The sequence below is a fragment of the Dipodomys ordii genome, unplaced genomic scaffold (genome assembly GCF_000151885.1).
Source record: "Dipodomys ordii isolate 6190 unplaced genomic scaffold, Dord_2.0 Scaffold303, whole genome shotgun sequence".
Classification (NCBI taxonomy): domain Eukaryota; kingdom Metazoa; phylum Chordata; class Mammalia; order Rodentia; family Heteromyidae; genus Dipodomys; species Dipodomys ordii.
The window spans coordinates 64,487-76,815 of record NW_012267519.1 but is presented as its reverse complement, the minus strand read 5'-3'; the positions used below and the strand labels follow the sequence as shown (position 1 = coordinate 76,815).

At 36.7% G+C, this 12,329-nt stretch overlaps 1 protein-coding gene across 1 annotated transcript in view; it reads left to right on the top strand.

The window, feature by feature from the left end:
• The first annotated feature begins 2,834 nt into the window (after positions 1-2,834).
• The window catches only part of LOC106001488, a 68,461-nt gene continuing 58,966 nt past the window's right edge, over positions 2,835-12,329 (top strand). Inside the window, exons 1-2 of the mRNA XM_013036581.1 lie at positions 2,835-2,974; positions 6,631-6,699. Of these exons, the coding sequence (XP_012892035.1) occupies positions 2,835-2,974; positions 6,631-6,699 (209 nt within the window). The remainder of the gene's footprint in view (positions 2,975-6,630; positions 6,700-12,329) is intronic.

Below are 12,329 nucleotides of genomic sequence, written 5' to 3'. Positions count from 1 at the left end.
AATTTCTACACAGCCTTCAGAATGGGAGGAAATCTTTGACAGCTGTATGTCTGTCAAAGACTTTTGAGAGGAAATAAAAATGTCTAACAAATATATGAAGAAATGCTCAACATTTCTGTCCATAAAGAAATTTAAATCAAAACGATATTGAGATTCTCTCACTGCAACAATAGTGGGAACTATTAAGAATACAAATAATAACAGATGTTAGCAGGAATGTGGTGCGAAAAGAATCCTATTATCTTGTTCGTGGGAATGTAAACTGGTACAACCACTGAGAAAGTCAGTTTGGAGACTCCTCAAAAAACTAAATATAGAATGATTTTATTAGTCCAGTGATACCATTTTTGTGCATTTATCCAAATGATGACAGTAAGAAGTAAAGGCATTTGCACATTCATTTACATTGCTCCACTATTCACCATATCCATGTCATAGAAATAGCTCAATTGCTGTTCAATGGAAAATAGATCAAGAAAATGTGAAATATACATATAATGGAATTTTATCCATCAAGAATAATAATATTATGTCATTGATAGGAAAATTTATACACCAATAAAATCATGTTAAGTGAGGTCAGGCTCAGAGAGACCAAAAATAAATATTTTTTCTCACATGTGAAAGTGAGATCTAAATTAAAAATATATGTGTGAACAGATACAGGGTTATATGCTTATATATACAAACAGGTTAACTGAAGTATGGTAGTATACAGGGGAGTTTTCCAATGTGTTAACTTCCTTCAGCAACTAACTTACAGTTTACCAACATAAATTCCAAGAAGATAGAACATGTGTTGTTGGTGGGGTATGATCAAGAGGAGGAAGTAGATGAATGAAGTAAGAAAGGATGGACCAAAGGAGTCATAATATTCAAAATATATATGTGAAAATGGAACTAGGAAAATTGAGGGCATGAGTTAGATAAGGAGAGATGAAGACAATAATGAAAGGGGTGACATTGATCACGATGCATTTTACTCACAATCTGACAAATTGAAGGCCCTTTGTACAACTACGTAAGGATAACAATAAATAAAATAAGATGTGGAATATCAATATTTTTACATAAATATGGGAACATTTGATTCCCCCCCGACATTACACATTTGAAATTTTGGTTGGACTATTCCAGTGCCTCAGAAATTCAAGCTATCAATTACTTGATAACCTCAGCAAATATAATGAAGCATTACTTGGGATACCTGTTGAAATTTAAAAATTTTAAACTCTTAGGGACTGAAATAAGAAAGAAATACTTGGAACCATGACTCTACAAAGTTTAATCATACACATTTTTCTGTTGCCACCTATGGTCCCTGATAGTAAAGAGAATGGCTCAATGTTTAGTCCATAAAGCCTCTTAAATATTGTATAGTATATTTTAACATATCAATCTTAAGGAATGACAAGAAGAGTATGACATGATGAGACTTTTGATGAAAAGTTATTTTTGTTTTTGTGCTGGGATTTAGGCTTGAATTTAGGGCTTGGGCGATGTCCCTGTCATGTTTTTGGTATTTTTTTTTCCCTCAAGGTTAGTCCTCTACAAGGTGAGCCACAACTCTACTTCTTGAGTGTTGGTGGTTAGTTGGAGATAAGTGCCTCAACAACTTGGCTGGCTTCAAACCAGGATCCTCAGATCTCAGCCTCCTGAGAAGCTAGGATCACAGGCATGAGTCACAAATGCCTGTCATCTGCTGGCTTCTTTTTTTAGTGCTTATGCCTTTCTTACTTTGCTTATCTTATCATCTACTGAGATTTATTTTATCCCGTGTCTTCATAGGTATAACTATCTTCTATCTCTTTATGTAGTATTTTTTTTAGTGTATTCTGCCGTGTCACATTTGTAGTCATAAATTGCTTTAGTGGTTATCATTAATTGTGTTATTTATCCATTAGGCATGAATGATAGCTTTGCTAGATAGAGTAATGTAGGCTGGCACTTAATGACTTTCATCACTTGATATATGTCATTCTATACTATTCTTGCTGGTAAAGTTTGCATTGAGAATATGCTGTTATATATTTATATATATAATGTGTGTGTGTAAATCTGCTTACCAATATATGTGTCTTGGTACTTTTATACTTTTCAGTATTCTTTCCTTATTCTGCATTCTTAATGTTTAACTGTGATGTCAGTGATTCTTGTTTGTTGGATATTTTAAAAGCTTGTTTGTACCTGGATGAGTGTTTCCAAATATTTGGAATATTTTCTCCTATTTTTATTGAAAATATTTTCTATCCCTTTAACTTAAATCTGTTTCCTTCTACTACCAATCATTTCTAGGTTTGGTCTCTTTGTATCCCTACTTGATGCAATCCCATTGGTCAATTCTTTCTCCAATTTGCTGAATTTCTGGAATTCTTCAAAGTGTCTTGGCTGTCTCAATAACTTCTACTGCTTCTTCTACTCCTTTTTGTACTAGTTTCAGTATTTCAAGTTTTAAATTGAGGGCTTTGATTCATTTAGAATTGATAATAGTACAAGTTGACAAACTGAGATCCAACTTCAGGTTTTTGCATGTGGATATCCAGTTTCCCCAAACCACTTACTGAAATTGTCCTTTTTCCAGTATGTATTTTTAGATTCCTTGTGAAATATCAGATGGCTCTTTGTATGTGGGTTTATTTCTGGATATTCTAGTCTGTTTCAATGGTCTTTATTCCTATTTTTGTGCCAGTACCAAGTTATTTTTATTATAGGACCTCTATAGTAAAGTTTGAGTTTAAAATTGCTATACCTTCTTTTCTTTCCTTTTGTCCCAATTTCGTTATATCTTTAGGACCTTTTGTGGTTCTCTATGAATATTGGATTAGTTTATCGCAATGAAAAATGACATTGGGATTTTGATGGCTAGAAAGTCGCAATTGTCAATAACTGAGTTGGCAGAGTCTCTATTTTCTCGGGGAACACTAGAGAATTCCACCATCCAGGTCACTGAGAACCTGGTTTTCGACTGTCACTGGTATTTGAACAGACTTCAACCACCTGGGTCCCTGGAATCCTAAGACATTCAGAATCTAACTTGGGACACTGACGGTCCTCAGGACTACTGGGTTACTCTGAACTACAGTTCTGGGTCATCTGGGTTATTAGGTATCCAGAAGCCTGAAGTAATTAAGCCATCTAAGTAAATAAACTATCCAGGTAACTGGATGGCCTTTCTACACGCGGGCCACTCAGAGTCAAAAGAGATCAGCCAATCTGGTTAACAGGACAACTTAGGGACTTCATACATCCGGGTGACTAGGAACCGGAAGAGATTAGGCCTTCTGAGCAATTGAACAGCGGAGGGACTTCTTACTTCCGGTTGTTTGCATCCAAATGAAAATAGAACTTCCGGGTGCTCTTGGGCGGAGGGATTTTGTAAAACCAAATCACGTGGACGAAAATAGAACTTCCGGGTGCTCTTGGGCGGAGGGATTTTGTAAAACCAAATCACGTGGACCTGGACGAAGTTAGTCCGTACAGGTTGCCTGGAGCTCAAGCGTTTCAAACATCGCGGTTACCGGAAACCTGAGGGAATTCAGCCTACAGTGTTGTCTGGAGCCAAAGAGACCTCAGCCATCCAGGTAACTAGGAACCGTGGCCATCGAGGTCACTGGAATTTGAGGGCATTTTGCCAGCTGGGTACCTGAGGATTCGGAAAATTTGTCCCTCTGGGAGGATTAGCCGGCGGGAATTCGGCCATCTGAGGGACGGGGAGTCTGAGGGACCTCGGCAGTCCAGGTCACCGGGAGCTCCAGGAAACTTTACCAAACAGGTCACTGTGACCCCGAGGCAATTTGGCCATTAGGTGTTTAGACTGTCCGGTGGCTGAGAGTCTGAGAGAAATTGGGTATCTGCATCACAGAGAACCCGTTGGGCCTCAGCCAACCAATGACTTCTGCCGCTTCAGTAACAAGGCCAGTCACTGCTGAGCCTGAGGGAATTCATCTCTTTGGCTAACTGGTATCCCAAGATATTTAAGCCATCTTTGTCACTGACCAGCTTAAGAAACTCAGCCATTTAGGTCAGTGCGAAGCCGGAAGTATTTAGACAACCCAGTCACTTAGAGCCGGAAGTAACTCAGATCTGAGTAATTGTGAGCAGGAGGGAACTCGGCAATCAGTTTAACTTGGAGCTCAAGTGAAGATGCAGATGCAGGTGACTGAGTCTAGAGAAGGCAGGGATGAGGATAACTTGGAGCTTGGGGGAACTCAGAGATGAGGGTAGGAGATATGGATAGCTTTGAGATCAAGATATCTTGGAGCTCTAGGGAACTCGAGGACTGGAGTAATGCAGACATCAGGTAACTCAGAACTAAAGATATCTCAGGGATGGGGTAACTGGAGCCCAAGGGAATTTGGGAATAAGGATAACTTGGAATCTGAGGTACCTCACAGGTTCAAGAACCTGGAGCTGGATGGAGATCCAAGTATCTCAGAGATTCAAGGAATTCAAAGACCAAGACAACTCAGAGCTTGGAGACACTTGGAGATTGGATAGGAAATGTGGCTAAGATAGACATCCAGATATCTTAGAGCTGAGCAGAATTCATAGATCTGGGTAACCAGGAATGGGAATAACTCGAAACTCAAGAGAATTCAGAACTTAAAGGAATTCAAAAATTCAGGTAACTCAGATACTAGGGTAACATGGAGCCACGAAGGAACTACAAGAGAGCTTGTAGGCCTGGGAAACTTGGAGCTCAAGGAAAACCTCGGAGATTGAGGTAACTTGTAGCTCCAAGAAATTCAGAGCTCTAGGAAATTTGGAGACACCAGAAACTATGAGATCAGGGTAACTTGAAACTGGACAGAAGTAAGAGATATTTGTAATTAGAGCCTAGGGGAACTTAGAGATCCAGGGAACTTGTAGCTTGAGGGAACAGAGAGATCAAAAGTAACAGAGAGATCAGGGTAACTGGAGATTGGAATAACTCATAGCTCAAGGGAACTCTAGACCTGGGTGACCTATAACTCAGGGGAACTGGGAGCTTGAGAAAATTCAGATCTGGTAACCCAGAGATTCGGGTACTTGGAGATCCAGGTATCTCAGTAGACCTTGCCTCTTCAGGAAATTCAGCTCCATTGGGCTGGCCAGGAGTCTGAGGTCCACTTACTTGTACTTACGAAGCTGACTGATCTAAGGAAGAGTGGTCTGACTCAAGCTGAACTCATTGAATACTCTTGTGGCTCATGGAACTTTAGGGGGGGGGGAAGCTGAGGGAAAAATCACTACTAAGCCGGTGGTGCCTTTGCTGCTCAAGCTTAACAGGAACTGAAGGGTTATGCCTGCCAAGAATTTTCTGACTCAGTTAGGCAAAGCATAGTCGTATCATTTACATATGTACAAATTATAAGTGTTCTGGTCTAAATTACCCATGAGCAATGTGCAATAGGAAAGCAATCTAGTGAAATTTCTCAACAGTGTACTTGGAGGGCATTCTGTACCTTGGCTTATGTGTGATTAGCTTCAGTTCTCTAATAATTCCAAACTCTCTTTTTAAAATACCTCCAAATGACTGCCTAGGTGGTGGTGGCTCATGCTGGTAATCCCATCTTCACAGGAAACTGCAATCTGTGGATCATGGTTCAAAGCTAGCCTGTGCAGAAAAGTCCCTGAGACCCTTATCTTCAGTTAACCACACCAAAAGCCAGAAGTGGAGCTGTGGCTCAGGCAATAGAGCACTAGCCTTGAGTAGATAAAGCTCAGGGACAACACCTAGCCCCCATGTTCAAGTCCCAGGACTGATAGCCCAAAAAAATCCCCCAAATGGTGATGGAGTTGTACGTTAGTGGTAGTAGAGTGCCTGCCTAATAAGTGAAAAGCACTGAGTTCATATCTCTGTATCTCAAAAAGTTCCTAATCCTTCTCTCCTTCCCCAATAAGTTATATTCTTCTTAGCATCTTAGTTTGTTTATGGTTAATTTTTATGCCAGGCTTTTAAATTGTGTTTACATTATAGATATCTTCCTATTTATTCTATTGCATTTATGTTATGTTTAAGAATGTTTCATATAAAGTGCAAATACATAATTACATGTTGCAGATGATTTTTTTCATTTCTCATGGAGCATTTCCAAAAGAAAATTTTTTGTTGTGTTTTTGACACACGGTCTTCATATATAGTCTATACTGGCTATGTAATTTGTGATAGTCCTGTCTTAGCCTTTTGCCCAGTGTTCTGGGATTACCCTTGAATACCAGTATGCTGAGCTGATTTAACACTTTTTAATGTTCCTTTATAAAATAATTTGAAACTTTCAAAAATTGTACTGAGGGCTGGGAAGGTGACTCAGTAGTAGAATGCTTGCCTTGCATGTATGAGGCCCTGGGTTTGATTCCTCAGCACCACATAAGCAGAAAAAAGCAGAAGTGGCACTGTGGATCAAGTGGTAGAGTGCTAGCCTTGAGCTGAAGAGCTGAGGGACTGTGCCCAGGCCCAGAGCTCATGCCCCACGACCGACAAAAAAAATGTACTGAGTACCTTCATCCAGATCACCTTATTATTAACATTGTTCATAGCCATAGAAATCACCCTGAGAAATTAACAGTGATTCAGTATGAATAGCTACTCTATGCACTTTACTTGAATTTCATCACTTATTTCAATAATGCTTTTCCCCTGTCTTCCAGGATCCTTTCTGGAGTGTGTATTGTGTTTGATCTTTCACATCTGTGGCATTTTGGAAGAGTCCTGGTCAGGTACTTTTTAGAATGTATCTTGAGTTTTGGTTTGTATGATGTTCACTTATGATTAGTTTTAGATTATGTGTAAGTGGCAAGAATATCCATTTTATTGTCTTTCCATTCACCTCATGGATGAGGGAGGTATTCACACCACAGTGTTTTGCAGATGGCCAGATACATGGTATCTGAGACTACAGAGATCAAATACACAGTGACATTTACTTGGAGCCTAGGACAGAGGAAAGTACCACATAACAGGAAGAACCACACATTTCACCTTCTGGAAGAAAGCGAGCAACAGAAGCTGTGTGGGCTTCTACAAGAGTGTGAGAATGAAAAGACCTTTGATTCATAGGGGTTGGTTGACTCGAATATGGACCTGTGGGAAACATACTATAGTCAATGATAAGTAGGCACTATGCTGAAATCCACTTGATAAAAACTCTGACTAGCAGGTCACTTCCATGGGTATGTGATAAACAGGAAAACTTTAGTTTGGCTAGTCAAGCCCCTCTTAATTTTCCACAGATGTCAAAGCATGTATATTATTGGACTTTACTTTTAGATCTCAAACCACTTTAATGCAAAAGTGATGTTCCCTTCACTTTGCATGCTGTCAGGGATTAATGTGATGTTTGCTTTGAGAAAGAGTTCAGCACTGAAAATACTGTTTCACTGCAGAATTTGGTCCACTTGTTTTAGTATCCACCTAAGGGAGATCTTTCCTAAAACTCAATGTAACCGTGATTTTTTAGGGTCCTTGTTACTACTTTAATACGTGTATGTTTTATGGAAGTACCATATTTTTTCCCTTTAATAAGGTTCTGTAGTATAATTAGGTATTGTAGTACCTGTAAGATCGCTGTTTTTGCTCAGGATTGCTACAGGTGTTTTGTGTTTCCATATATGTTTCTCATTTGTTTTTCTTAATGATATGCTGGGAAGATAGTCATTGGGATTTTGCCCACAATTGCATTGACTATGTAGATCTTTTATTTAGTATAGTTATTTTCACATTGTTTCTTCTACTGATTTATGAATAAGAGAGGCCTTTCCATTTCTAGTGTCTTCTTTAATCACTTTATTTAGTGTTGTGTAGTTTTTATTGTAGAGAACTTCAACTCCTTGCTTAAGGTTATTTCTTAGCTGCATGAGACTATTGTTAATGGAACCGTTTTCCTAATTTCCTAATTTCTTTCTTACTATATCAGTTATTGGTGTGTAAAAAAAAGTATTGAAAGCCTGGCACTGGTGGCTTACACCTGTAATCCTAGCTACTCAGGTGACGGAGATCTCAGGATCATGGTTTGCAGCCAGCCCCAGAAGGAAAACTCCATGAGACTCTTATCTCCAATTAATTAAAAAAAATCCAGAAGTGGAGCTGTAGATCAAGTTGTAGAGTGCTTATGCAAAAAACCTTAGGGACAGCAGCTAGGACTTGACTTCAAGCCCCAGGAATGGCATAAAAAAAACTCCTGAATTTTTGGTGTACCATAGTTACTCTGTACATTGCTGAAGGTGTTCATTTGATTTAAGTTTTTTTTCTTCTGGAGACTTAAGAGTTGCTCAAGTATAAATTTGTATCATCTGCAAATGGGGTTTTTACTTCTTACTTTCATATTTGTATCTCCTTTCTTATATATCTCTTACTTGTCTTATGTATCTCTTACTTGATGAAGCCAGAATTTCAGAGTACTCTATTAGAGTGCTAAGAGTGAAACCTTTCAATTTTTGCTTATGTAAAATGTTATCTATAAATTTGTCATATGTTGAAATACGTCCATTTATTTGTTACTTCTTTGGGCTTTTTTTTTATCATGAATGATTGTTGGACTTTGTCAAAGGCTATTTCTGAATCAGTTTTTTAAATAATCATGTAATTTTTGTCTCTGATTCTATGTGTTTACTCTATTAATTTCTTTGCATATGTTGTATCATTCTTACATCCTTGGAATGAAACCAATTTGTTCCTGTGTATAATGTTCTTAATGTATTAGTGAATTTGGTTTCCAACTGTGTTCATTACAAAATGTTGTCTATACATTTCCTTGGTCATATCCTTATTTAGTTTTGGCATCATATTAATAGAAGCTTCTTATAATCAGTTTGGTAGCATTTCTTCATTTTCTATTCTATGAAATAGCTTGAGCATTGAAAGTTGTTCTTTTTTAAAATGTCAGTTGGAATTAATCAGTGAATCAGTCTGGTTACATGATCTTGGTTGAGAGACACTTTTTTCAGGTAATTTTTTTCATTGAGTTTTAATTCTATAACTCAGGTCATGAGTACAATGCATCTTGAGCAATGTCATCCCTCATGTTGTTCCCCTGAGAGACTATTTATTACTGTTTTAATCTACTTGCTTTACAATTAGCTTTTGCTTGCACACCTTAACTTGTTAAACTAGTGATTGACCATGGGAGCCCTAGTAGTTTTTGCTGTTTATTTTAGACAGGGAGTCTCATGGATTTTACTGCCTGAACTACTGAACTACTGAATTTGAACTACTATCCTCTAGATACCAAACTTCTTGAATAGCTTGGATTAAAGATATAAACTACCAGCACAAGGCTGGTCTTGTTTTATAATCCCATCATATGTATTTATTTTAAATTCAAGAGATAAGACCATTTATATTTAGGGCTATTAAAGAGAAGTATTTATTGATCTGATTCTTCTCTTTTTGCCTAAAATTAGAGTACTGTTTGTCCTTTCTCCCTTATTCCTCATACAGGTTTAATGGGTTACTGAATTTGTTATGCTTGATTTTCCCTCTTTTTATCTATTATGTCTATTCCTCTCAAAATTTATTGTTTTCTGACCTCTCATTTTTGTGACAAAAACTTATTGGTGTTTAGGATTTTTTTTTCTTTCGCATTGCTGCTGTGTTGGTCATGGACTGTTTTAGTTTGTGTTTATCTTGAAAATAGTCCTGTATCAATTTAAATTGGTAACTTTGCTGATATAGTAACCTTGATTGGCATTTATTTATCTTTAGACTTTGAGATGTATCCTACTCTTTCCTGGCTTCTATTTCTTCTGAGGTTCCATGTAATATAGATTTACTTTTGTAAGTTAATCAGCACTTTTATTCTTTACAGCTTTCAGTAGAAAGATATTTATGCTGTAGACTTAATATTTTGATTATAATGTGATGGGGAGAGTTTCTCTCCTGGTTATCTTTTTGGATTTATATATACATCCTGCATTTGGATTTTCATAACTTTACATTTTGGAACTTTTCTGTTATAATATCCTTGAATATATTTTCTATTCCTTTTGTTTGTGTATCAGATTCTTTCTCTACACCATGATTTTTTATGCTTCATTTCTTGATCATATCCCAGAGATTTTAAATTTCTTGTTATACACATTCATTTTTTTCTTTTTGTTGTGAGCAAATATTTCCTTTTATGTTCTTCAGTCCTTGGTGTTTTTTCTTTTGCTTACTCTAGTCTATTGTTGATTGTTTCCACTATGCCTTTCATTTGATTTATTGAGTTTTTATTTCTAATAATTGTTCTTTTTTTCAAAATCACAGAATCTTTGCTGAATTTCTCACCTAGAACTTGCATGGACTTCTTGGTTCATCAGTTAACTTGAGTTGTCTTTTTGTCACTGATTGTTTTAATAAGTTGTTTTTTAATTCTTTGGCATTTTGACCCTTTCATTATTGAGGAGTTCGGAGCTTTGATCAAAATCATATTGTGTCTTTCATTTTAGCATCTCTTGGGTCCCTGGGTTGTAATTGTCACTTCTATTTTCCAATATTGTTGAGCTGACTTTTTAGTAATCAGTTTTCCCTTGATGGGATAATCTGCATTATATCTCAAAGGAAAGACAATGAAATATCACAATAGAAACAAATGTGGCAAGGTGGTAGTGTATGCAGTCTGTGGACCCCACTAGTTGAAGGTCAGTTGTGAGTACTTTGGCTGACTGTATTTTCTTTAGAAGCTTCCCTTCTTTACACATCTGGAATTGCTGCTTGTTTCATTAAGCTTTGTTGCTTGTGAGGTAGTCATCTTTTCTACCAGAATATTGATTTATCCAATCTGTTTATACAAAGTGAGATCATGAGTAATGTAAAGAATTATTATTCTTTCTTTCTTTCTTTCTTAATTTTAATTGTGAAGATACTGTACAGAATGGTTACAATTACATGGGCAAGATAATGAGTACATTTCTTATCAAGCATTGTAAGAATTATTATTCTTTCATTCTTATTTTTCTAGCTTTTTCCTCTGATTGTTATGTAAGTTTTGTCATATTTCTATACAACCTAATCTTTTTTATGCAAACTTAGTTTCTGTTCCAGTAAGATGTTCAAATTTATCATTTGCTGATTTTCTCCTACAGATTTTTTAACCTATAACTTTGTCAGTCAAGAAAGTTTTATTCTTTGTTTCCTGGGGCTCTGGGGATCAAATCCAGGGCCTTGTGCATGCTAGGAAAGCACTATACCTCTGGCCTTTATGCCCAGCTTAAAATTATTGCTAGAAGGAGTTCTTATTGCTTACTTGGAGGATGACAATATCTTGGTATCAGTTCTTCATATATATTTACACATTTGTTCAATCCTAGAAGCTCTATACACAAATTAGTTTCCAAACTTCTGACCAATAACACGATTAGAAATAGTTAACTTTTTTATCAACTATTTTACTTTAACCTTAGAAAATATGGTTAAAGTATTATTTTCCAGAGTTGCCTGGTGGAATATTTCCTAATCAAACTAAAATTATTTCCTTGTATATAGTTATCTTGATTTATTATCATTCTTCTTCGACTTTGAGCCCTTCCCCTCTCCAATATCCTCCTCAAAGAACTAGTTTAAGGACCCCCTATTGTAAATTTGCATTCAAAATCTTGGTGTGCTCAAGTTCCTTACATTAAATGGTAAATTATTTTCACATCAAGTTCACAGATTCTCCTATAATGTAGATACCCGGTACCCATATTAGTTTGAAAGATACCGCAATTGAGGAAAACTATAAATGTTTGGGATGCATAGATTTCAATACTATACTGTAGATTCTTGTGCTTTCCCTCAAATCCTACATACGTTCTACTGAATACATGCTGGATTTCAACAAATTTGAAGTTTTTACTTTGTTATATAAGCTAAGAGCATAATTTATTCAGGGATTGCCATAACTTTTTATCTTACTTTGGAGGCAACAGTTTGGCTTTGGGGAAATATATTAGAACAAATTTAGGCATGCCAAGATTCAAAGTTCACATAACAATCTAAACAAAACTGAAGATTATGTGCACCTGACAGTGCTTCTCCATATTCATTGAACGGTGCAGTGAGTGCTTAAAAATTTAAAAGTTTTGGTTTAGAAAGCATATTGATTTTTAAGTTTATCATTATCTTTACCACACTTGGTCAAAATTAGGTATTTTAAATCATCTGTAGATTTTCTTTTCTTGCTATAGTACTCCAATTTTAACTCGGGCCTTTCACTAATTAGACAGATGTTACACTACTTCAGCCCAGGCCCCCAGCCCTGTTATATTTAGTTTTTTTAGACAGTGTCTTGTGTTTATCACTAGGCCATCTCTAGACCACAATGATCCTATCTCTGCCTCACATGTAGTCAGGATGACACACTGTACTACCAGTTTATTGAGATAGAGTC